Genomic DNA, 26,183 nt, shown 5'->3' with positions numbered 1-26,183 from the left:
GGGGATCTCCGAGGACAGAGAATCGGGAGAGCCTGAAGCACAGGCGGGATCCGGCGGCGGGTGGGGGGTGAGGGCTGGGAAAGGGCGCGACCAGCTGTAACCACAGTGCACGCTCCAGCTTCCTTGGCTGCCTACGCCAGACGACATGGTCCAGACTCGCTAGGTGTAAAGGGGTCTGAAAGCCCCGCCCGGCGGGTACGTGGAACGGGGCGCGAGTCGAGAGCACCAACGTGAAATCACTCCCACTTCTGGGGGTAAACTGAGGCCTGGGGCCTGGGAGCGGAAGCCGTTGCTGCTATACCACCTGTCACTTCGGACAGTCCGGACACAGAGGGGAGGCGCCAGAGTTGACAGCTCTGCGCTCCGACCGCCCCTCCCCGCCCCCATTCCAGTTCACCACTCCGCCCCAAACGACGCCGTTCCCCTTTTAAAGAAGCGCCCCGGGCTCCCACCGTCGCCGCACCAGCCCGTAAGGGGCTGCGGCGACGTTGCCCTTTTAAGAGCCAGCCTCCGTTAACTCTCTCTTAACGGGGCGTCCCGGCGGGGCTCGCGGCGCCCGCCTGCAGACCGCCTCCCCGTGCGGTACTTCCGGACCCCGCCGTCGCCCTTTTAAGAGGCAGCCCCCAGCAGCGCCCTCTCCCGCCCCTTGTTGCCGGCGCGAGAGGCGGGGGAGCCGGGCAGGAGAAGAGAGCGCTGTCCGCGCGGCCACTGGAGACCGGGCGGCCGGCGGCCGGGCAGGCGGCGGCGGCGGCGGATGGGGACTCGGAGCCGGGCGACTGTGGCGGCTGTGGCTGTGGCGGCGGCGGGGAAGCAGCTGACGGGCCGGCGGCGGCGGCGGCGCTGGCGGCGGTGACTGGTCCAGGCCCCGGCGGCGGCTGCAGCGACACGGTGGCGGGCTGCAGGCTGGCGGCGTGAGGAGCGGCGGCGGAGAGCCGAGTGTCCGGGAACCGAGGGCACCAGGCCGCCCCTTGCCCAGTCCTTGCAGGCCGCCAGGCCCCCTCCAGCCGGGGCCGTGGAGCACCGGGGCAAAGGCCGGGGCCCTCCCATGAAGGAGCGCGACGCGGCCCCGGCCGAGCGGAGCAAGCCGGCCACCTACACCGGGGACAAGAAGGCGAAGATGGCGGCCAAGACCAACAAGAAGTGGGTTCGACTCGCCACCGTGTTCGCTTACGTGCTCTCGGTGTCGCTGGCCGCCATCGTGCTCGCCGTCTACTACAGCCTCATCTGGCAGCCGGTGGGCGCCGGGACCTCGGGAGGAGCCGCCGGCCCGCCCCCCGGCGGCTCCAACGCCACCGGCCCGTCCGGGACTTCAGGGGCGGCGGCTGCGGCGGGGCCCAACACCACGGGGTCGTCCCGCCGCGAGGCGCCGCGCGACGCGCCCCCGCTGCAGGCGGCGCGGCCCGTGTCTCCTGAGCCTTCTGCCGACAGACCCCTGGCCGGGCCAGTGGAGCAGCCGCAGGGGGCCGAGGAGGACGAGAAGGAAGCGGCGGCGGCGCCCGGGAGTCGTTGAACCCCTCCGTGCCAGGGGTGGCCGGAAACCATCCTCCCCAAGCCCGGAGGCAGGACTTTGCAGCAGGACCGGGCGGGGAGCCCGCGGGAGTGACCCCCGCGGGAGTGAACGCCTCCCTTCCCCCGACGATCGCGCGCTCGCCGCAGGGGCGAGGGGCCTGAAGTCGGATCTTCAGCCAAGGGACCACGATTCTCCGGGGGTTCGGTGTTTTGTCTTCCTAGGACCGTGCTGCGCCAGGGCCCTGAGCCATAAGGGGGATGGGGGGAGCGGTGGGGAGATCCCAGCACCGAACCCTTCTGCGCCGCTAGCTCTTCGGTATCTTACGTGGAGGGGTGACTCGGGCTTTCCCCCAAGACTCAGGGGAAGGAGGGAGCTGTAGGGGCTCTTCTTTAATAAGCCGAAGCTCTCGCAAGGAGGAGGGCACCAAAAGTAGTGGAGCTCAGGTACGTCAACCTAGTTGCAGTGGCCACAGATGCATTTAATTTATAGATCCCTGTATATAGTTGTTGACATATGCACTAGAAGCTATAATTACATATAAACTACATGTATCCTCCTACACCCTGGGTAGCTACTGACTGATGGATGGGGCTAAGCAAGGGCTATTTGCTGGCCCCCAAAGTGCAGCTAGCCAGAAGGGCACAAACACTTTTTTCATTACCCACTCTTTCCCCTTTTCCCCCTCCTGTTTCAGAAAGATAGATTTATGACACATTAGGGTTAGACAAGACGAAAGTATAATCATTCTTAAACTTGTTGAAAGGACAATGGAAAACCTTTGGAGAAGTAGAAGGAGTTCAGGGAGGGTGGGGAATGTACTGCTCCCCTGCTCTCCTCTTCCCACCTTAGTCACCCCACCTAAGAGGCTTTCTGTTGCAGCCCTAAGTATCTGGATATGGGCCAGGGAAGAAGGAAGGGAAAAAGCAATGCCTCTGTGCTTCACCCCTTGGCCTTCTCACAGAGTTCTTTTAGGAAGAGCAAGCTTTTGTAAGTAGAGTGGCTCACGAGTGTTTTTTTTTTCCCTGCTCTATAAGATCTGGTCTTGTTCCAGTAATCACCTTCACCTTCCCTCTTCCCTGAGCCTGTAGTGACAGTGTAGCCCTGTGATTAGGACGAAATCCGTTGTGAAACCAGAGCTTTGAGCACACCCTCTGGTTATGAGTTGTACTGTGGAACGCAAAAGGCCGAAAGGTGGGCTTCAACCTCAGGATTGTGTTTGGATAGCCAGATAATAGACCAGCCATAGGAAGGTTAAATTGGCTTGTCTTTACCTCTCCTGATAAGCTCTACTTATATGCAGCCTGTACTTTTATTGAGATGAGAAACATCGAGTGAAATGACATATGTAGAGCTAGCTCTGGGGCAGCAAGAATTATACATCCTCAATTTGGATTCCGTTTCCTTCCGCCACTTGCTTTTAGGCAGTTGAGTGTGGGTAGTGACAAGATATCAAACCCTTTCGTGTTTCCTTTTTGGGAAATGAGGCACTTTAAAACAATGACAACAACAACAACTTATCCACCTGAGTCCTGAAACAATTTGTCTCTCCTGTTTTCTGGCTTACACTCCAGTTAGCTCTGATCCAAGTTTACAGGATAGCAGCCTTGCTTTAAGCCATGTCCTGGTGTGGGCAAGGTAATAGCAGCTGAGCTATCATAGCCTATAGGGGCAGGCTGGTTGCACCCCCAAGGTGTCTTGGTTGAAGGAGATTTCTGAGCACTTCGGTCATTAGGAAGCACTGAGGCCTTTTTAAATTTTTGGTGAGGGCCTGGGGGAAGAAACATAAAATGCCACTTTATAACTTAAATAATAGCCTGTAATTTATATTTACTGTGTGAATTTTTAGTCCTATATTTTAATAATTTGTAAATTGATCTCTTATTCCAAGAATCCTTTGAACTTGCAAGAGAACATCTGGGAGTCCAATCCCCTGTCCCCATCCTGACCCCTGCATTCTGGACTGTTTAATCCACGTTGGGATGGATCAGAGTCTAGAGAAACCACTCGTGGGTCCAGCTGCTGGTCGGTCTCCTGACTCTCTAACGCCTTCACTGGAATTGGGACATTAGCTCCAGCTCTAGCTGTGAGTGTGACCAGAGACATTATTTATAATCCAGCCATTTAAGATATACCTGTACTCAAAAAGTCCTGTATATTTTTTAAAAGTTTTATTTTTCAGGTGAACAAAAATACATTCTAAGAACTCTACGTCAGCCTGTGTAAGTCGATCATTTCTCTTTTCATGCTTCTTGGGGAAGGAGTAGAGGTAATAGTCTAAGGTGTGGTGGACGGGTGGTAATGAATAAGGTGTAAGAGGAAAAAGCAATTGCTCTAACGTTCTCTGTGCCTGATGGTTTGACCAAATTGAAGGGTGGCAGGAATCCATCTTATTCGGGAAGCAATCACGGGGTTGGAAGAACAGTGATATCTAGCTCAGCTACCTTTTGCCAACCTTAAAACGGTTGGGAAAAGTTCTGCCTTTAAAGGACTCTGAGCAGCTGCCCAGCTGAGGGAGCTGAGGGACCAGTAAGCACACAGATTGAGAATTATTATAAACATTGAGCTGGCTGAGAGCTGAGCTGAGGTGAGGGTCAGCCGCCATATAGCATCGCTGTTCTCGCCTTTAAACCACTGGCCCCCAGAAAGCCCAAGAAGTGCTAATACTGGGGGAGACAAGTGGATGTGTCTGCAGTGGTTGGACAGAGCTTTGTCTACAGTGGAGGAGGTGAGAGAGCCACGGGGCAGAGAGAAGGTGTAGGTTGCTTCAAAGGTGAGGCTTTTTCTTCCCTAGAGCAAACAATAAAAGACATGTGGGTGGAAAGCACAAATATAAGGGATTAGTTGTGCTGCAAAATACACAGCAAGCAATTGAGCTCAGCTCATTATTAGACAATGTTGCCCAGTGCGAACCCGAGTGAGAAGCCAGTGTTGGTGGGGCCCCCTGAGGCCTGTACTTCTCAGGAGCTGTTGGGGGGTGGCTGCTGTGCTTTTCCATCACCTTGTGGTCCGCAGGGGAGCATGGAAAAAGTCCACCCTTCTTTTATTTCCCTCTTGAGCCTACACAATGGCTTTCTGTGAGAGGGCTTGGTAAGGCAGAGCAGGAGGGGAGTGAGTTTCCAAAGTTCTTCAAGCCAGCCCCTCCTTTCTGTAGACGGGGACATGTGGCTTCTGCAGTTGCACACGGCTTCACACGTTGGGCACATACAGCAGTGTGTGTGTGCAGCAGGAGCCTGCTGGCCAGTGCAAAGGTCACTGTTCCACCGGAACAGGGCCTGGTGGCAGGGAGCAGCGGTTGGAATAGCCTTATTTTCAAGGGTTAGAAATTAGCTGCAAAATTGTCCATCAGGTTTTGAGCTGGGAAGGAGAGGTCTGGGTAAAGGGGGATTATTTTCCTTTAACTGCTTTGCACTGGGACTACCTGGATCATTTCTAGGTGTTTATGTTAGAAGTGACTGTGTGTGTTTATTTCTCGACAGCCTGCATTTGATGAAATAATCCTCTTTTGAAAGCGTAGTTCTGGAGGGTGAGGGGTGAGGAGTTTGCTAAGCCATTTAGACTGGGCTTGTGTGGGTATCATTTCTTTCCCCCACTGTGCTGAGGAAGTGTTTCTGTGAAGTTTCCGGCATAAGAAATATTTTTCTTCCTAACAGCTCGAGATTTCTACACATATGATACCACAGCTTTGGAATTTTTTCTGTCTACCTTGTTTTTTGGTTTTCACTAGGGAATCCTAAGATAGTGTGTTCTTTCGTTGAGTATTTATATCCTGTTTTGAAATGCTGAGTGGAGAGCATCTACTTGTTTCTACATGTTTCTTTAAGGGGAACTGAAAGGTCAGGTCCCGAGCTTTAGGGCTACCACAGCTATTTAAAAGGGATAATAATTGCCCTCCCCTTCCTGTCTGCAGAGAATGGTGGTATTTCTGGAATTGCAATGCAGTAACAAAAGGGCCACAGCTGTACATTTTGTTGTTCTCCCTGGATGGAGGGAGGGACCACAGTGGCCTTGCTCGTTTCAGAGGACCAGCACAAAGCTCAGTGCCTGGCACTGTTGATCACCTGGTTCATCACTGCGTTGGATAGCATTGGCCCTAGAGTCATCGTGGTGTCACTGTCATGATCCACTTGTGTAGCCACAGGCGAGAATCTTGGTTCAGGGAGGTGAATTGCTAGATCACAGCTGCACTGGCCGTTCTGGCTGCGGTTTCTTCACTGCCAGGTTGCGGGGCTTGGGCTTGGCCTGCCTGTTCTTGCCAGGCGCCAGGAGTCCACAGCTGTATTCCATGTGGTGCTTCAAGGAGGCAACAGAGAATATGTAACCCATTCATTGTCCCCTTTGTCCTGGCCCTGTGGCCAATTTGAGCTATAAAAATATCTGCTCTATCAACAGTTTTTGGGTCGCATCTGTTTTACTTGCTGACATAACATGTAGGTTTCTGCTGCCAGAAAACCTGTGTTATGCTCTTTGTTCCCTCCAGTAGCTAATTTAAAAATACAAAGACGAAATCTTTTTTTTAACCACACTCCCAGGCTCTACCAGGCTGTCTGTCCTAAGCGCAGAAACAGCCATGGCTCCCAGTGGCACACAGTGTCCTTGAGCCACCTGGTCAGTAAGGAGCACCAGAGCCAAACCAGCTTCCCTGTGCCGCATTCCGTTCTATAAACATTTGTTAAGCTGCTCCTATGGGACCAGAAAATTACCATACAGTTCTTGCCCTCAAGGAATTTACAGTCATGCCAACAAGAATCTACCCTTGTTACTTTCCTGTTTCCTTAACTTCAGTAATCTGTTTTTACAATAGCTCATCAGTTAATCAGCAGTAAGATTCTAACCTTCCTTAGAACATTTTCTGTAAACCACTACCATTATTTCAAGAACTATTTATTTATTGCCTACAGTATATGAAGTGAGCCTCAAAAGTCCCCAAACCAACTTGTCCAAAAAAGCAGTTGCTGGTTACCAAGGATTTCCTTTTACCTCTACCTCTCTCTGCTACCTCCATGTTCAGAGGATGAGTTGAGGTCTCCTCCCACCTTGTCCTGGAGGCCACCTGTCCCTTCAGCTCCCTGCTAGTAGTCTGGGCAGTGCTGAGTCACAGCAGCCAGTCTCTGAGCTGTAGGCAGCTCACATATCACGAGGATCTGGGTTGGGGAGGCAGTGTGCTCTTTGGAGGGACCCCTGAACTGGAAGACAGGCAGCCTACGGACTCAACGATGGCATGGGTTATCGCCCGTGACCTCTCTCTTTCCTCCTAACCAAATGGGAATTCATGAGAGCAAATGGAGCTAATAGGTGTGACAGGGCTTCGAGATCTTGGGAATCAAAGTACAGTATATTCACATGAGGTAATTAATGTATTTTCAAGGGAGGGACTGTCCCTTTGGGCAAAAATGATGCATGGAAAGGAATGTGAAGGGGCAGGGAGTAAACATTACACCAGTGCCCAGACCATCAGCATCAGCATGACCTGGGAACTTGTTAGAAACGCCATGTCTGAGGCCCCATCCCATACCGACCGAATGAGAAATTCAGGAGGAGGAGCTCCGCACTGTATTAACCAGCCTTGCGGGTGTCGGATGCACGCTGGAATGTGAAAAGCACTGGCCCAGCCTTTCCCTCTGATTCAGTAACTTGGGGTTAGGGTATTACGGTTTGAACAGATGGTTATCCAAAGGTGACTTTTGACCCTCTTTCTTGGTTGAAGCCAGCTGCCCTGCTGAGGGAAGAGGAAACACTGTGTCCCTAGAGTTTAAAAAGCCTTCATTGTTGGTTATTCCTTTTTTTTTTTTTTTTTCCGGTACGCGGGCCTCTCACTGTTGTGGCCTCTCCCGTTGAGGAGGCTCCGGACGCACAGGCTCAGCAGCCATGGCTCAAGGGCCCAGCCGCTCCGCGGCATGTGGGATCTTCCCGGACCGGGGCACGAACCCGTGTCCCCTGCATCGGCAGGCGGACTCTCAACCACTGCGCCACCAGGGAAGCCCCTGCCTCCTTCTTAACAAGCTCTCCTGGGCAAGCTCTCCTGCAACCTTCAAGAATAACCAACAATGGGGCTTCCCTGGTGGCGCAGTGGTTGAGAGTCCGCCTGCTGATGCAGGGGACACGGGTTCGTGCCCTGGTCTGGGAGGATCCCGAATGCCACAGAGCGGCTGGGCCCGTGAGCCATGGCCGTCAGGCCTGCGCGTCCGGAGCCTGTGCTCCACAACGGGAGAGGCCCGCAAAAAAAAAAAAAAAGAAGGAGGCAGGCCTGAAAGAGTCCTCCCTCCCCCTCCCACAAAGGTACTGATGTGTTTGCATCACCTCCTGCCTTGGGGCCTGCAGCTCCTCCAGCCAGTCCTTAAAAGGAGCAGTGGGTGCCACATTTGTCCTTTCTGGTGCCAGGTCTGTGCTATTTCACTTCCCCGGCGTCAAGTGGATGCTTAACGGGAGGCCGTGACGTAGGCCGGCAGACTTGCTGAGAGAAAGCAGCCTTGGTCTGTGCCTTACGCGGCTTCTCTCATTGCCTTCCCCAGCCTCGCCTTCTCCCCCTCAGTGGGGCTGTGGTCACCCTGTGTCAGCTCTTCCTCGTAAGCCCTGATATCCCTCACTCAGGAAGAGACGCTTGCGGGGTCTGTGGACACTGATAAATGACTTAAGAGGCAGAAGTGAAGCGGTGCCTTTAGTTTCTCCTATTCCCCTGACGCCCCTGATTTAGTCCCCCAAATAAAAAGACATGGCCAAAGTGGGATTTTTGCCATTTTCTTTTCAGTCCAGTGCCATCTTTCCCTGTTATTCCTGTCCCTGAGGCTAGGGTTTGGGGTGGAGCTGACTGGTGGTCAAACCTTCCAAACTTGGGACTTGTTAGATAGCTGGGGATCCCCTGCTTCCAGGGATCCCCAATTACCCATCTCTTGATTATAAGAAAATACCGGCATGCTGCTCCTTTGGCTGATAAAACTTTGGGAGGCATGGAGCAAACTCCACAAAGGAGTTTGTTTCTGGGGAGTGAGTTCCTGAGATTGCTGTGATGTAAACAGAAGAAAAGAGGAAACACTCTGAGCTGCAAGAGGCAGTGTGCAAAGTCAGGGGGAAATGCTTAGGATATCCTTGTGATCCAGTGGATGGATGAGGGCAGAGAACATTCCCTGTAAGAGCAGAGTCACTTCATGATGCTTTTAACTCAACCAGACTACCCCGGGGGATTAAAAGCAGCTCACTGTCCTAGAAGGCTAGGACAATCCATCCCTGTTTCCCTGAGAGTGTATTGACTCCAGTGACCATGAGACTAAAAGAGAAGACGATGGAAAAAATGGAAAACCAAGTAGACAGAGATCACAACAAATAGCTACTTTATTTATTTGACAGATATTTACTGAGTGCCTTCTGTGTGCTCCTGTGAATAGAGTGCCTATGGTGTGCCAGGTATATTTTGCATATTCTCATCTTCTTCTTAACAACCCTTCATCATAGGTATTACTCGCTCCATTTTGCAGGCAAGAAAACTGAGGCTTTTAGATGTGAAAATTGACCAGAGTCATCCAGCTAGCAGGTGGCAGACCTAGGATTCGGATTCAGTCTCTCAGATTCCAAGGCCCATGTTTGTTCCCCTCAACCATGCTGCCTATCACACAATGTGGTTACACAATGTGGTCTGCTGCTCCCCCCGTAAGGGGATATGGGCCAGGACAGAGATGCTTTCCACCTCTTCTGCCCTCCTTGTTTTGAGGCCTTAGGTAAAGCTGTCATCTCCCTGCTGGCTCCCTACTACCCACTGCACTCTCCCTTGTCAGTTCCTCCAGCTCTGTGCCTGGGCTCCTGAAGCCGTGTCCCATGAAGAACTTCCCACCTTTGAGGAGCAGTCTTGTCTGTTGGTTGGAGAGGAGCAGGGAATCCAAGAAGACGGCTCTCAGCCAGGCTTTTAACCAAAGGAGCCAGAAGGAAACAGAGCAGCCTTCCATGGTCCTGAGCTTTGTGGAGGGATGTCTACGCTTCCCACCTGTTCCTTAGCTGGTTCCATCCTAGAGCAGGAGGGGTGGCCCCCAGAGCTGCTGGTTCATTGCTCCTGAAGAAGGGCTCCCCTTTTTTGAGAAAAGTTCGGTGACGCTTGCCTTGCACTACAGTCCTCCTGCCATGAAGACGTCCTGTGCCAGACTCCATTCTCTCCAAGCCCTAGTGACTCATTCCCATGACATCCCTTTCTCCTAACATCCAGAAGGGAGAGAAGGCCTATTTCTCCATAGCCCTTTTGTCCAGCTTCCTCTCCTGCTTAGGTCTTGCTGTGAGGCCTCAACCAGAGCTCTGCCCAAGTTCTACATCCCCATCCCATAGTCAAACATGCCTTGGCACAGACCCTTTAATGAAGGCACATCTGTACACTCGGGGGCACTGGGGGCTGGGGGAAGTTTGTGAATCTTAGAATTCAAATTCTGGATCACAATTATTTGGGAGACATCTGAATTCGAGGCTGCCCGAACCTGCTCTACCCCAGCTCCATCCTTTGGGAGTCGTGAGTTGCAGAGCCAGTGCCATGTTCCAAAGCCACGCACATGTGACTGGAAGGCAAAAGGAAAGCTTGAGCTTGGACTCTTTCACCCTTGCCTTTTCATATCTCACAGGGGTCTTCTTCCCTCAGGCACAGAATGTTCCCAAGCCTTTCCAAAATTCCTCTGATCAGTCCTCACCTCTTCCAACCCCCTTCACCTCATCCCGTTCCCAACCAGCTTTCTCACTCCCCACTACAGGAAGTTGACACCACCCACTCTCAAGCATCTACCCAGTGCGCCAGTGTCCCACCCAACTCTGAGGCCAGGAAGCCCCCACCGGGCAGGGGCAGCCTGCCTCCATCCCCTACAGAGCCAGCGGCCAGCCCTTCGAGTCTAGAGTCTGTCCTTGCCCCTAGCCCTCCATACACTCTAGTCCAAACCCTTACTCTCACACTGTGGTCCAGGAAGCAGCAGCAGAGGCGGCACTCGGAGCCTAATAGAAATGCAAGTTCCCGGGCCCAGCCCAGACCTCCCGAGTTAGAATCTGCATTACTCTGCACCTTAATGTAGGAGAGGCACTGCTCTAAACAATCTGATCTGCCAAAAAGACACCCCCTCCTCATGCTTCCTCAATAGAGGGGGTGGAGAGCGGAGCAAGAGCCAGTGAGGAAGCCCAGCCTTCACACAGTTGAGCCACAGTTTAGGCCTCACTGACAGTGGAGAGATGCTGGGGATGATCCGGGCACTCCCTAGAGAGCCCAGAGAGGCTGGTGAGGCCCAGGACCCTCAGCAGAGAGGAACAGCCGTGGCCGAGCCACGTGGGGAGATCCTAGCAGGGGACTGGGGGCAAAGGGTACACACGATGAGAAAGGGAGAAGTGCCTGCCTTTGCGAGCAGTGGCGGGATGGTTCCCTCTGGGCTCCTACTACCATCCCCAGCCCCTGTCGGGCCCCTACAGCCAAGGACGGCTCCTGCTGCGCAGCCTGGGTCTGCCAGATGCAGGGGTTTCTTCCCTCCCTCTTGCTGGCAAAGTCACCGTCGCCCACCAGCTGCATTGCTGGTAGTGGGTGCTCAGGAAATGTTTGTTGAATTGAGAGGAAGCCACAGCTTGTGCGGAGACGTGGGCCTCAGGGGAGGGACGGGAAAGGAGACTAAGTAGGAAAGACAAGTCCTGATGTCATACTTAGCTGGAGTCGCTGTTTCTCTGCCTCTTGGGTCACTGCCTGAGACCTTGCTCTGGCATGACACTGGGCAGGGAGGCGGTGGGAGGAGGAAGCTGGAGATGGCAGGAAACGGCCCTGGGTGGCAGGCTCCCTCTGCCCCCGTTCAGGGCGCACTCCATGTCTGACCTGGGGGTGGGGGACGAGGTCCCTGACGGCGGGCTTCTGCGCCTGCTGTGGGGAGAGGAAGCTGGCCCCTCCTTCCTCCCCCCGCACCGCCCCATTTCAGAGACTCTCCAGAGACCCTTCCTTTCACAGAGACCTGAGCTCTACTCTTCTGTCCCCAGCTCTGTCCCTGCTGGCTGTGGCCTCCCTTTCTCTGGGCCTCAGCCTCCTCTTCCAGGAGGCTGAGGCCCAGAGAAAGGCAGGAGGCCGCCAGCTGATTGTGAGATCCCCAGGTTGGCCATCCTGTGAGTGTTGGACTGTGATTCACCTGGGTGCGAGGCAGGGGTGTAGGAAAGGGCCCGAGCTTGGGCTGGCCATGCCAGCTGCTGAGGCTGTCTGTACCTGAGGAGCCAGGAGCCGGCAGCCGGAGAGGCAGGCCAGGCCCTGGGGGTGATGGGAGCCAGGAGAGCCAGGTGCTGAGTGCTTCCAAGCCTTGTCATCTCGCCACGGTCAGGGAGCTTGTGGCCTGGGCAGCAGTAGGCTTGGGGCAGGGCTTGCCAGCCTCACAGACCAGGTGTGGCGTGGGGATATGCCAGGGGCTCTACCTGCAGGTGAGAGCACACACGTGCACGGGGGGGGGGGGGGTGCCCGTGAGGTGCAGGGGTTGGTTCGTTGCCTTCACAGTGTCACCCCACTGGAGAGTCTGCCAAACTGCTCGGCCAGGCTGCCACGGCCGCCAGCCAGCGCGTGCCCAGAGCTCAAAGATTTTTGATGGTGTCTTCCCTCCTCCCCTCCCCAGCCCGGCCCCCTGCCCCCGAGAGCTTTGCTCAGCATCTTCTTGCAGGGGCAGGACCCCCTGTCCTGCGCCTCATACCTCCTGCGCCTCTTGCCCTTTGGCTGCCTCCTCTGGGGGGTCTGCTTCGAGGTGCCAGGACCTGCTGGGCCCCAGCCTTGCCAGGCCTGTCTTCTCTGGGTTCCAGGGGCCCTGCCTCTTTTGGGGGCCCAGAACAAGTCTGGGCTTCTGGCTCAGCCTGGGGCTCGGTCCACCCCAGGGGCTGCTCGTGACCCTCCAGCCAGGACACAGGGCTCTCCTGGGTCCCAGGCCTTGGACTGAGCGCACACGTGCTCTCCCCAGGCCCAGGGCTACTGGCACATCCTAGAGAGAGGTCAAGGGGAAGCAAGTCCGTGTTTCGTGGAGAGCCAGGCTCAGGACTGGCTGTCGAAGCTCCTGACTCCCCTTTTGGCTCCTCTGGTGATGCTGATGCTGGAGCTGGGCTGGTTGCTGGGACACTCATGGGTCCGCCCGGCTCCATCCTGCTCGGAGTTTGCGCATGTTCCTTCTCATCTGGAGTCCTTCTGGTGCTTGGGCTTCCCTGACAACAAGAGGTCGGCTCTGCTGGTTGGTGAATTCAGGGCTCATGCCCCTAGCCCGCCCCATCCTAGGCCCAAGTACCCACCTCCTGGCTCTCCAGCTCCTCCTTGCCTCCCTTCATTTCCCACCTGCAGAAACACAGAACATGGCAGGCCCCACTACTACCCATCCCACTTCACGTCACCTGCTCCATAGCCAGCAGCCCATGTCCTCCAGGGAGGAGCGAGAGCCCAAGGGTCTCAGAGGAACCTCAGAGCCAGAACGAGGCTCCAGGATGCTTCCCTTCCAGCCCAACCTTCCTCCCCAAACCCAGCCACTTCCTCTGAACACCGCCCACCGTAGCCCCGTTGCAAGTCCCCAACTGCTGTTTATGGCCAAGCCTGCAGCACCTTGAGTTCTGTGGGGACTCCGTGCGTGTCCTGGCCTGCGCTGCCTGGGAAAGGCGCGCCTGACTTCCCAGGGGAGGTAACTGCTGTAATTACCACCAGCCTCCCTGGACACCAGGCTCTCGCTGCTGCTGCTGCCTTTGCTGATGGCCTCTCCCCGCATCTCATTAACCTGCCACAAGGCAGCAGTCAGCCAAGAGGCAGAGGCCCCGGGGGCTGGAGCAGGCACCTGGGCCAGTGCTGGGCCCGACCTCCCAGGGGCAGGGGAGGGCCAGGAAATCAGGGAGCCCTGATGCCTCCCTCGATTTTGCTCCCTGCCACATGTTACCTGCGGGCCCTGCCAGTCAGCCTCTCTGTCCCCCGAGCTTTGCTGTGCGTGGCCAGCGCCACCAAAGGTCTGCTGGCTTGCCCACCCCGAGTAGTACCGCCTGCAAGAGATGGTCCACAAATCAGGAGAGAAGAGGCCCATAGCAGCCCAGCTCCTCCACCAGCCCATGGGACCTGCTCCTCCTCCTGTCCCAACTCACCTTTGCCATCAGGGGGAAACGGTGGGGGCTGTAGCTTTCGGTGGCCCCTGGGGCCTAAGTGGAAAAAGGAAGTGGGGAAAGGGTGGGCGTCACAAAAGACCCAAAGCAGGAACATCAGTTCTTTCGGGACCAGGAAGCCGCCAGCTGTGAGTGTTCTGGCTCCCAAAAAAGAGCCCTGGCCTGGGGGTCAGGGGAGCTGCGTCCCTGCGCCCGCTGTGTCACTCCTGACTAGGTGACCGGCAGAGCCTCTCCAGCCTCGAGCGCCCTTGTGTGTAAAATGAGGGGCCAGCGACGCAGAGTTCTGTTCCAATAACAGGCGAGGGGCAGCGGCCGCCCACAAGGGACCAACACCTCAACAGGACTCCAGCGCTGACTTCCTGGTGAGCCCTTCTCCCCAGACCCTCTGGGGTCAGAATCCAGGACAGGGGCTGTGGGTTCGGAGGATGGGGAGTGGTGCCCTCCTCTGATAGGGAGGGAGAGGAAGGAAGATGTCCTTCCACGCTTCCTTCCAGCTCTGAAAATAAGTGGCAAACCAAGAGACAGGGAGCAGAGAGGAAGCGGGGGGCAAGGGGTGAAAGAATCCAGGAAGGGTGGGTGTCGGCCCCCCCTCGTGCCGCCCACCCTGGCCGGGCCCTCTTCCCAAGGCTCGCTGGAGTCCTGTGGCCTGCGTTGCAGAGAGAGGGAGTCAGGCGGGCTGCTGGCAGGGAGCACAGAGGCTACAAGGCTGCCGGCGGGCTGACACCTCCTGCCCCAGTCCCAGCCCCAAGCCCAGCCACGGAGCCAAGGACAGCATGGAGAGGGTGGGCCCGAGAAAGGTGGGAAACGCAGTGCCCACACACAGCCCTGAGCCCAGGGTGCGAACAGAGGGTCAGACAGAGCCTCACCACCCTGGGGAGGGTCCCAGCAGCCCTCCAAGAGATACCCACAGTTAGCCCGACTCAGCCCCACAAGCATGTCGACCCAGCAGGAGGCCCAGCCCTGCCACCCACGTGGGCTTGGCCTTGTCCAGGTCCCACGGGCGGCGCCAGTCACCCTGTGCATCTCTGTGCCGCGCCAGGCGGGCCAGGTCAATCTGCTCTCGCTCCTGCTTCCACTGGGCGTAGTCCCAGCCCACCTCCGGGGGCCCCCCCACTGGCCGGCGGGGAGCTGGGCCTGGGACCAGGCCTGGACTCTGGGGCTCCCGGACACCCTGCAGGGAGAAGACACAAAGCACCACGGGGTCGAAACAGAAAGAGCCCTGAGCTTGGAAAGGGGATCCAGAATCTACTAACCCCTTCCTGTCTCAAGGCCTTGAGGTCGCCCCACCAAAAAAATTAGATCCATTCCATCTCTAACATGTTGTTTGCTATAGGCACGGTTTCCGTCCACGCGTTAGCGGTGTCTTTGGGGCAAGTTACTTAAGAGAGCTGTGTGTCATTTCCTCATCTGTAAAATGGGGATAATAACAGCATCTATCCACAGAGTTGTCGCTGGGGTGTGTGGTCAGGTGCAGGCAGGGTGGAGAGGCACCCAGCGGCTGTGAGCGAGAGCCAAGACTAGGGGCTGCTGCCACCTAGAGGTCACACCTGGCACATGGCCAGTCTCTTACACCCTCCCGACAGACCTCCAGGCCCCCCCCCCCAGCTTGCTACCAGATGTCCAGGTAGGGTAAGGGGCTAGGTCACACCTCTGGCTTACACCGTCTCTCACGGCAAGACCCACCCAACGTGGAGACTGGCCAGAGAAAGGAAGGAGTGGGAAATTCTTGCAGGTCCTGCCTGGGCCACGTCCTCGCAAAGGGGGACATATGTGACTCAGCTTCTATGCCTCCCCCGAAAGGGAACCACCACATTCATGTCCCCAGCCCCTCTGGAAGAGCTACCTTCCGGGCAGGATCTGAGCCGGTGGCCATCTGCAGGGAGGAGCTCCGGCCCAAGCCCCCTCCAGGTGACCCTTCTGCCCCCTGGCTCCTTGCTCTGGTGGGCTTCTCACTTACGATCCGCTTGGCCTGGGGAAGGTGCGGATGGGCAGTGTGGCAGAGCCAGAGAAGAAGAGGCTGCCTCCCTGGCGCCCGGCTCCCCCCACCAGCACTGCTCACCTCGGCTTTGTTTTCCATGATCACAGCCAGCTCCACCCGCTCCCCCAAGCGGAAGGCGCCCGCGTGGGCCTCTGCCTCCTCATCCTCAAGCATCTCATTGGCTGCTCCAGGTCCAAGGGCGCTCCTTGCCCAGTTCCGGCTGACCACCCGCTTCCCCTGCAGAATGAGGGGCCGTGCCGTCACACCACATAGACAGCACTGGACAGAAGCTGGGGCTTGGGCCCTTTGGGTGGTTCCCCAGGCTGGGTTCCAGCCCTGGCCCTCCCTGGAATGCCCACAGAGGAGCTGACGCTGCGAGGCGTTCACATACCAGTGGCATTAGGTTATCCGGGCCTGGGGCCACCCAGGGGCCCAAGACTCCACAGTGGCCCATCATCTCTGAGCTGGGAAATCCAAAGCACTCATACAATGAGGCTCTGTCCCCCAGACGCTGTTCCTGGCATTCAGCCCCAACGTCTCTGTGCCCCTGGGGTTTGGGGTTTACGAGCGGCCTGCGCTTGGGGGTACGGGTGCAGAGCTCTGGGGCTGGAAAAGGGCATGAAGAGGCTTCTATCTGGTCACCTTTCAGCTGTGGCTCTTTGGGTATGGGGGCCAGCAGTGGCCTGGGCTGCATGAGGTTGGGAGCTGGTAGGTATGCCCCAGAATGTAAGCGGGAGAAGCAGAGGAGCGGGGGCAGCTGTGCTCCCCTGGCACGGGCTGGGCCTCCACCTCCTTGCCACCCCACCCTGTCTGCCGGGTGGGTCTTACTCCAGGAACCTGGCTGATGGTGACAGTGAGGCCGTCAGGACGGAGGAGCTCCGGCGTGGTCCCAGCCATGCCCGCCTGCTCCGCCTGCCGACGGTCTTCCTGGATCTCCTGTGGGAGGGCCCGGGGTCAGCACAGGCCATGGCCCCCCAAGTGCACAGAGACACAGATGTCGACAGGCCTACCCAGAGAGACACCAGTGGGACACCAGGGGGCAGAGGCACTACATCACAGAGTCCCCAGGACCCTCACAGAGCCCCTGAGATGGAACGCACCCAACCTAACCCTGGTCCCAGGCCCAGAGCCTGCAGGGAGAGACAACTATTCAGGGTCTGCAGATCGGACAGGGAGTGACAACCCAGTCAGTCCTCCCGGCCCATCACAGCCCACTCACCTGGTACCTGCGCAGTAAGGCCTGGTTCTTCTTGCGAAGGGCAACGATCCTCCTGTCCAGCTCTGCATCCTTCTCCTCCTGCCTGCTCATTGGGGACTCGGCCCCATGAGGCCCCTGCAGAGGCCAGGGGGCCCAAGCTCCTGACTGCTGGGCCCATCCCTTACCAGCTCCTCGACTTTCACATTTGCCCACTCTACCATACTCTTACCACCCAAGGAGCAGACTCCAGACCCAGAGCGAGGGTCACGTGGGGAGATGGCCCATGGAAGGCCCCCCAGCCCCACCCCGCTGGCCTCTGTGCCCATCTTCCTGCCACCTCTGAGGCTCAGGCCGGGGCCTCATACCCAGGCCTGCAGCTCCCAGCAGTGGCTGCCCCTCCCCCCAGCTCTCCTGGGAGCTCCACTGCAGAGCAGAGCCTGGAATGGGAGTTATAAATGGCTCTGGCAGCGGAACCTGCCGTGACTGGGAAGTTGCCAGGGTATTCAGGAGGTCGAGGGGGGTGCTGTTTGGCTCCCAGGCCAAGAACCATGGTGAAAAGAGAGGCCCCTGCTCTGTCCTCAGCTCCCAGGCCCTGGACCCCACACCCCAAAACTGTGCCCAGCCTGTGGGAAAGAGCCACTCCCACGGGCCCGGCCTCTCCAGGCCCTGAGCTGCCGACAGTCAGTCGGGGCAGGAAAGAGCCAGCTCCGAGGGCAGGCCCAGCCGGGGAGCCCCCCCGGGGCACACTGTGCCTCACCACCGAGATCCCCGAGTCCCTCCTTCTCCGGCTGCAGGGACCCCGTCGTGGCTGATGCCCCTGCCCAGCCCCCCACCGGCATAGGCACAGCCCTCTTCCTCCCAGGCCCAGCTGCCCCCAGCTGCCCCCAGAGTGTGGCCACCTGATGTCCCAGCCCCAAGAAGCCCCCCGCCAAAGGCAAGGTGCCACTCACAGCCGAGCGCATGGCAACAGCAGGCACCGAGAGATTTCCAGAGCAGCCCTGGGGGAGCCAGAGCAGGAGGGAAGCTGGAGCCACCGGAGCCGGGCCTCTGCTGGCCTCTCCCTGCCGGCTTCACCGCCCAGCACACGAGATCATGTTGTGATTACAAAAGAGTCCTCTGGGCTCCCAGCCAGGAACGCAGTGGCCACCGCCCTCACCATCCACCCTCAGAGGGCGAGGATCAGGGCCCCGGCAGCCAGCTGGCCCTGCCCAGCACCTCTCCCTGCCCTGCCCCGGCATCCCTAGACGGACTGGCAGGGACTTCTCCCTGGAGGGTTGAGTCTACACAGGGGGCCCTATGCTCCAGTGGGACCCCAGCCTGGGCCTGCCTGCAGACAGATGGACAGCCAAGTAGCCCTCTGGCCCTCCCATTAGTAGAGAAAGACCTATAGCCCAGCCCATTGTGCTCCCTGGTCCAAGGGGCCCAACTCAAATGAGCATCCCCTGTCCCCTCACTCTCCCCATCAATTCTGGTTTAAGTAATTCGAAGGGATTAAGAAGCTCGCCTCCCCTAGGCCACCAAGTACTACCACACACCTAAAATAACACCATTTGTCATTCATTCCTTTAGGTTCAACATTGTCTTCCCTGTATTTTCTTTATATATATATATATATATATATATTTAATATTTATTTATTTCACCTATTTTTTATTTTTGGCTGTGTTGGCTCTTTGTTGCTGCGCGCGGCTTTCTCTAGTTGGTGGTGAGCGGGGGCTACTCTTCTTTGCGGTGCACAGACTTCTCATTGTGGTGGCTTCTTTTGTTGCGGAACACGGGCTCTAGGTACACGGGCTTCAGTAGTCGTGGCTCGCGGGCTCTAGAGCTCAGGCTCAGTAGTTGTGGCGCACAGGCTTAGTTGCTCCGCAGCATGGGGGATCTTGCCGGACCAAGGCTCGAACCCGTGTCCCCTGCATTAGCAGGCAGATTCTTAACCACTGCACCACCAGGGAAGCCCTTCCCTGTATTTTCAAGTACAGTTACTCCTGGGACGCTCAGCTGTCCAGGTCACCCCTTGGCGTGGGGAGCATCCCTCAGGGTCTGTGCTGCCACAGCTCAGGGCTGGCCAACAGCCTTCCTCCTTGGCTCCTAACTTGGGCCTTTCCTGGCTTTGCTCTCCAGGGATGGCCCTTTCAGCCTCTCTGATGCCGAGAAAGGAAACAACGTTTCCTGGGAAAGTCTCTCCCCAGATCTTCCCGGTGCATCTGAGGCTGCTGTCTCTGCCCAGGGGAGCAGCTTGCCTGGCAATCCCACCCTTAGTGCCTCTGGGAGGAGGGGTGGTCTCTCCGTATCAGGAGCACCTGGGGTCTGGTTCAGTAGTAACAGATGCCCAACCTCCAGGCCCTGAAGGGCAGGTCGGAAGTCCCTGCATTTCCCCTCATCCCTGATTGACCAGGCCTATTTCTCTAATTCCATGCATGACTTGTCCCCTTCTGTCTCCAGAGCAGAAAGCCCTGCTGCCCTCTCTCCTACCCAGACCAGCCCAGGCAGTCAGAGGTCCAACCTCTGCTCCCCTTGAACTACCCCTTCCTGTCTCCCCTCCCCTCCCCCCTCCCCACCACGCTTAGCCTCTTACTAGGCCAGGCCTTGGAGCAACAACCCTGAACCCACGGCCAGTCTCCACCACCCATAGTTCCCATCCTGCTTGGAAATGCCACTGTGCTCTCTCTTCCTTTCATGCCGGATGTTCCCACTGAGTCAGACTCGTCTACATTCCCAGTGACGGTGATGCACCCAGGCTACACACACACACACACACACACTTGCTTCTTCTCCCACCCTCTCCACGTGCTGCCTACTGAGCTCCAGCCTAGTCTCTGAAGGTCAGGGCAGGGCCCTGGTGGGGTGGCAGTTGGGCCCCCTGTCACCTGCCCCATGCCGTGTGGTTGGAGCTGGAAGGCCCGCAGAGTACCAGCCTGGGAGGGGGAGATGCAGCTGAGACCTAATGTTCTCTGTTGTCTTTGGAACCCAGGTCCCCAGACCAGGTTTGGGGAGGGCAGGTGTAGATAGAGGAGGCTGTAGGAGCGAGGCAAGGTCTGCTGTCCCCCTTGTGCCTGTTCCCAGCCAGGGTGGGGGCAGGACAGCAGCGGGGAGCAGCAGGCACAGGTAGAAATCCAGCTCTCCTGCAGGGAGGGCGACCCAGATCTCTGGAAGGCCCTGCAGGAAAAGACTCCCCTAAACTAGTGGCAAAGGCCTCCGGACCCAGCAGGCTGGAGCCACGTGCCCAGGAGAAACCAATAGTCAGACAGCCCCACGGTTGCCGGCCATGTGCTTCCCAAGTGTTACTCACACAACAGTCACACCTCAGAGCAGTCTCCTATTTTCCCCAGAGTCTCTAATGTGCCTGTCTGCTCCCCCCTGGACAGAGGCTCTCTGAGGGCAGGAATGGTGTGCCAAGGGGCTCTAAATCCCCAGGGCCTGGCCCAGTGCCGCTGCAAACTACAGAGCCTCCCTCAGCGCTTGCAGAATGAATACAGGAGTGAGGTAGCCATGCCATCCTGTGCCTGGCTGTGGGTACTTGTGCATTGGCTGGGGCTGCCTTTCCCTCCACCCAGAGCACACGCAGCCTTGAGGGAGGCGGTGTCCGCTAAAGTCCCTGACCGTGAATTTCCTTTCCCTGTCTAGGGAAGGCGGGGTGTGACCAGCATTGTGTTCCCCCGGGGAGACCATGTCTCTGTTACTCTGTGTCACCACTAGGGGGCAGCAAGGTTACAAAAGCCTGGTTGGGGGGCCCTCTTCCCCTCCCTTCTGCTCCCCTCCCCTTCCCAGCGCCCCGCCCACAAGTCTCCATAACCCCCACCTCCCAAGTCCGCCAGACCAGAGAAGCCACATGCGTTGTAAGAGCCTCATTTTACTGGTGATGAGACCAGAGAGGTAGCGCCCCTCTGCCTAGGCTGCTCAGCCTGTTTGTGGCTCAGATGAACCTAGCAGCCGGGCACCTGCCTCCTGACCAGCTCTTTTCCTGGCTGTCCCAACAACGCTGTTTCTCCTGATACTTCACCGTGTGCCCTCCCTCTCTCTACGCAGGGATGGGCCTGTTGTCCCGGGCCGCAGGTCGGGTCGTGTCTCTTCCCTGGCTGGTCCCCCACCCTCTCAGGCAGCCTGCCGGCTGGGCCCATAGCACTGCCACCTCACTCTCAGCACCTCCCTGGATCAAGAAACTGCTGTCATGATTCCTACTGACCAGAGGTTTAGTGCAGGCCTCTCAGGTCAGGCCAGGCCTGGCCCTGGGTAGGGAGGACTCAGAGTGCATGAGGTAGGGCCAGAGGGACAAGCTCTTGGCAGGCTCCAGATGCCAGGGACGTTCTGGGCCCTACCGCTCCCAAGAACACACATACCAGAGCAGGGGGGGCCGAAGTCCTTTGAAGCATCAGGTGGCAGAAGGATGGTTCGGGGAACCCCTCCTCCGTTCTGTTCTACAGGGCACACCCTGGGCTGGGGCATCCTAAGCTTTCCAGCTCCGGGCCGGCAGTGGGAGGAGAACCCTGACGTGGAACCGAACCCCTGAGCTACTTCACCCGGTCCAGTCAATGAGGGAACAAAAAGTGAAGACCCGGGCTCCACCTCAGAGGCACCTGACGATACCAGGCCACAGAAGCCTGAGGCCAGGGTGACAAAAGACTCATCAATTGAGGAGTTCTGCTTGCCGCAGGACAAGCCAATAAATCGGAGACGAGGTGGTGTAGCCAGCAGACGGAGAAGATGGCAGACTAAAGTCTCAAAATAACCATCTTATCGGGGTTTGGATGCCAGTTTCTTTTATAGCACAGAGGGGGAGGAGAGAGGCAGTAAAGTAAAAAGGCCAGACGTTTTGCAAATATCCCCTGGAATGGCCAGCCTCCGGGAAGGGATGTGTTAAGTGTTGATTTCTTCTTCCTCTTAGCCATCCACAGGTGGACCGGGTCCGGATGTTTGCCTGAACAAAAGGCACTTGGTTTAACATTCTGGCAGAGGGGCAGAGTTCCCTGAGGCAGGCCATTATGTATACACAATATCCTTTTTTTTTTTTTTTTTTTTTTTTTTTTGCGGTACCCGGGCCTCTCACTGTTGTGGCCTCTCCCTTTGCGGAGCACGCACAGGCTCAGCGGCCATGGCTCACGGGCCCAGCCGCTCCGCGGCATGTGGGATCCTCCCGGACCAGGGCACGAACCCGTGTCCCCTGCATCGGCAGGCGGACTCTCAACCACTGCGCCACCAGGGAAGCCCTACACAATATCCTTTTACTGAACAAAAGCAGCGGAAAGCAAAGGTTAAAGTAAAAGAAGCAGATTCTACATGTAGTCATTTGGCTCTTCCCTGTTACAATTTTCCAGGAGATAACCTTGCGGGGGATGAGCAAGACTCAGCAAGGGGATGGCAGTGAGAGTGTTGCATGAAGCGGGAGTGGCATCTTACTAGTAAGAAAACGTTAGGGGACTTCCCTGCTGGTCCAGTGGGTAAGACTCCGTGCTCCCAATGCAGGGGGCCTGGGTTCGATCCCTGGTCGGAGAACTAGATCCTGCATGCCGCAACTAAGAGTCCACATGCCACAACAGAGATCCCGCGTGCAGTACAACCAAGACCCGGCGCAGCCAAATAAATTTTTTAAAAAAGAGAGAGAGAGAGACCCTTAAGTTAGGAAAGTGCAGACCAGACCACGTAGGTCACTGCAGGGCAGACTGAGGGGACAAAGCCGTCCAGAGGGGCTCACTGAAGGTTTTACAGCAGGGGCTAAGGAGGCCATGCAGTGGTTTAGGAAGCCAGGGAGGAGGCTGAGTCCAGATGGTGGAGGGAGGGGTCCGTACCAGAGAGGGAAGAGGAGTTTCCAGGAAAGGGTGAGCAGGAGAGCCTCAGGAGGCCTCAGAGCATCAGCATGGGGGGTGGGGGGAGAGGGGCAGGGCAGCCAAGACAGCATCTAGGACTCAGGCCTGGGGTCCTCATGGATGTGGGGAGCAGGCCGGGCTTGCCTACAGGTGCCCAGGGTGCTCCTTCCTCTAGGCAGGCAGAGAGGCTGGAAGGCTGGCTTGGGACAGACAGGCTCTCCCCATCTTGAAGCTCATCACAGGGGCCTCTCATGGGGATGAGGTGTGGGTGGGGTCACACCCTCCAGGGATAGGGAAAAGGTCTGGCACAGTTTTCAGGGGCGGAGAGGACAGAAGCCCAACAGAAGGCCGAGGGATTGCTGAGAGCTGGCCTTTGGAATGGCAGGGGGTGGATGTCCCCTCTCTGTAGATGGTATCACCCAGCCTAGAGGCTTCAAGGCAGAAGAGGGCAACCAGGGTGAGAGAGAGCATGCTGAAATGCCTGGGACGCCACAGTCATCACAGGGAAGAGGAAGCAGCCTGGGGGTGTGGAAGGGAAGTAGGGTGACCAGTTGTCCGGGTTTGCCTGAAACTGAGCCCATCTTAGCACTGAAAGTCCTGTGTCCAGAAGTCCCCCCATTCCTAGGCAAACCTGGATATCTGGTCACTTTATGGCGAAGGAGGCTGGGGGAGGGAGGGAATCTTCACCTGTGAGTGAAATACTCTGAGTGATGCCAGTGGCTAAAGATGCAGATGTGTCCCTCAGGAAGATCCCACTGTGAGCAAGGGGATGAACGATGAGGCCAGGAAGACAAATAGGTCGTCAGTGCTAATACTGATAATCATAATAACACCTTGCACTTACATCTAACACTGCCAAAGCCCTCACACATGTGATGTCATTTGATCTCATCAAGCTTTGAAATCTGTGGATTAGCCAGGGCTAGTGTTACTCGATTCTCTTTGGAGATCAGGGTCAGTGACCTGCCCGGGAGTCTCGTGGTCGGGTGGGGGCCTCCCGCTGCACCGGCCCCATCCCTGCAGCACCCTCTCCAGCCCAGGTCAAGGCCGCCCACCTTTACCCTCCTGCCAGGAGAAACCTGTCCCCCCAAACCCTGCAAAAGTGCCTGGCTGTCCCACCTCCTTCCCCACCCCATCCCCCAGGACAGCCCAGGAGCAAGGGCCTTGCTGGCTCTACTGACAGGGATTGGGGGTCACAGAGAGGGCCGACATCCTGCCTTTTGGCCTTCACCATCAGTCCACACGCTCCCTGAGGCCCCCCCACCCATGGCCTCTACCGCTTCTGGAGATGCCCCCAGCCTCTCCTCTCCCTGAGCCCAGAAATGTCTCTCCTTCCTCCCAGAGTACCTTTCTTCTCCACTTGGTGTGCCTTTCTGTCAGGGAAGGGCCACCTCTCTCTGCCAGGCAATAAACAAAAGCACTCGGTAAGCACTTACTATCTGTAAGGCACAGTGCCAGAGGGTAGAGGGGACCCACACGTGGTCGAGGCTCTGCTCACCCCCAACATCTTAGGATTGGGTAGAGGGATCCCACGGAACATCGTGCTCTGCTATAAATTGATTCCAGGACTTCCCTGGTGGCGCAGTAGTTACAAATCCTCCTGCCAACGCAGGGGACACGTGTTCGAGCCCTGGTCCGGGAGGATCCCACATGCCGTGGAGCAACTAAGCCCGTGTGCCACAACTACTGAGCCTGAGCTCTAGAGTCCGTGAGCCACAACTACTGAGCTCGCGTGCCACAACTACTGAAGCCCGCGCACCTAGAGCCTGTGCTCCACAACAAGAGAAGCCACCACAGTGAGAAGCCCACGCACCCAACGAAGAGTAGCCCCCGCTCGCTGCAACTAGAGAAAGCCCGCGCGCAGCAACGAAGACCCAACGCAGCCAAAAATAAATAAATAAATAAGACATTATTAAGCAAGACTAATCCATTAAAAAAAAACCAAATTGACTCCAGTGTGCCCACCCACTGCTGTGGACATCCTCCTCAACTCCCGAAGGCTGCACCCCACCCAGACCACTCAGACTGTCCTCGCTTCTCTGTCCACCCCATCAAGATGGGTCTACCTCTAAATTGGGAGATTGGGATTGACATATACACACTACTGTATATAAAATAGATAACTAATAAGGACCTATTGTATAGCACAGGGAACTCTACTCAATACTCTGTAATGACCTATATGGGAAAAGAAGCTTAAAAAGAGTGGATACATGTATATGTATAACTGACTCACTTTGCTGTACACCTGAAACTAACACAATATTGTAAATCAACTACACTCCGATAAAAATTAAAAAAAGAAAAATGATGGGTCTACCTCCTCGGCCCAAGGCCTCCGTACCTCCTACTGCCTGCCTGCAGTGATGCAGATCCTGAGCCCAGACCCTGACTCCAGAGATGCAGAGAACCAGGGTACTGAGCCTTGAGCCCAGAGCATGAGGCCCCACTGCCCTCCTCAGCCCTGCAGTCCCCTCTCCCCCTTGGGGGTCCATGAAGCCATAGGCCTCTCCTTTTAGCTTCCTGCCAAAGGCTGGGGCTGGGAGTGAACAGGTCATGACATCAGGGTCCCGGAAGGGGAAAAGGAGGATTCCTGGAAGAGGGGGGCTGGGAGGGCTGGGGAGGGCAGGGCGTGGTGGTCACAGGTAGTACCATTCAGGCAGCGTGGGCTGAAAGGTGTGAGCTCTGCAGACACCGCGCCTTTGTAAACCTCCGCCTGCCCTCCGTGCACTAGCTCCCCTAAGGCTCACAGCAAATATGTACATGATGGATTAATAACTCCCCATCTAGTCATAAACCAAAGTCCTTTGCCCACAGTGTTACCAAAGCAGGCGGGAATTTTTCAGAAATGCATTCCTGAAAAGAGAGACAACGTAATGTGGAGAAGGGGTCCAGGCTCTAGACTCAGATGGTCCTCGACTGGGACTAATTACACGCTGGCTGGGTGACCTCAGGCAAGTGTCTTAACTTCTCTGAATCCTGGCTTTTCCTAATCTATAAAAAAGAGGAAGATAATAACACCTATCCCCAAGAGCTTATGTGAGATAATTGGTATTTTAAAAGAAACTGACACACAAATACTTTCCTTTCTTGCGCACCAGGGAAATAAAGGAGAATCACTATTTTCCTCCTCTCCATTTTCCAAATTGTTTTCTGATGCAGTTATGTTGCTTCTGTTTTTACAGCTCTGATTGAGGCCAAAATGATATACCAGAAATGGCACAAAATGTACAATTTGATAAGTTTTGCCGTGTTTTTACCCCATGAAAACATCCTCACGATCAAGATAATGAACACATCCATGAAACCCAAAACTTTCCTCATGTCCCTTTCTAACGTCTCCCTCCAGCACCCCCCCCACCATGCTTTCCCCAGGCAACCACTGATCTGCTGTCATTATCAATTGGTTCACATTTTCTAGAATTTTACACCATTCTAGAATTTTATAGACACTTATGTAGTATGGATTCTTCATGTCTTGCTTCCTTCACCAGCAGTTATTTTGAGGTTCACTTATGTTTCTGTGCATATCAATAGTTCATTCCTTTTTACTGTCGTATCCAATGGAGTGCATGCACCATGATCTGTTTATTCATTCACATATTGATG

At 56.4% G+C, this 26,183-nt stretch overlaps 2 protein-coding genes across 2 annotated transcripts; one reads left to right on the top strand and one right to left on the bottom strand.

Annotated features, from left to right (window-relative positions):
• Positions 1-424: 424 nt before the first annotated feature.
• Positions 425-3,718, top strand: INAFM2 (InaF motif containing 2). The gene has a single exon (XM_012534546.3). It carries the CDS (start codon positions 1,046-1,048, stop codon positions 1,508-1,510), a length of 465 nt encoding a protein of 154 aa, XP_012390000.1. The 5' UTR covers positions 425-1,045; the 3' UTR covers positions 1,511-3,718.
• A 5,100-nt stretch (positions 3,719-8,818) lies between these two features.
• Positions 8,819-17,867, bottom strand: CCDC9B (coiled-coil domain containing 9B). Its single transcript, XM_049705820.1, is given in 11 exon segments — positions 8,819-12,667; positions 12,752-12,794; positions 13,381-13,480; positions 13,580-13,633; positions 14,182-14,243; positions 14,569-14,768; positions 15,441-15,566; positions 15,657-15,812; positions 16,404-16,511; positions 16,795-16,908; positions 17,724-17,867. Coding segments are annotated over 11 exon segments (1,653 nt in total). The 3' UTR covers positions 8,819-12,121.
• Positions 17,868-26,183: the final 8,316 nt, after the last annotated feature.

This window comes from Orcinus orca, chromosome 2 (assembly GCF_937001465.1).
Source record: "Orcinus orca chromosome 2, mOrcOrc1.1, whole genome shotgun sequence".
Taxonomy (NCBI): Eukaryota; Metazoa; Chordata; class Mammalia; order Artiodactyla; family Delphinidae; genus Orcinus; species Orcinus orca.
Note: the sequence above shows the minus strand (reverse complement) of the source record. Positions and strands in the feature narration are given on the sequence as shown.

Bases quoted from the DNA above. Each gene is read 5' to 3' on its own strand.
- INAFM2 (XM_012534546.3), top strand. From the start codon at position 1,046: ATGAAGGAGCGCGACGCGGCCCCGGCCGAGCGGAGCAAGCCGGCCACC.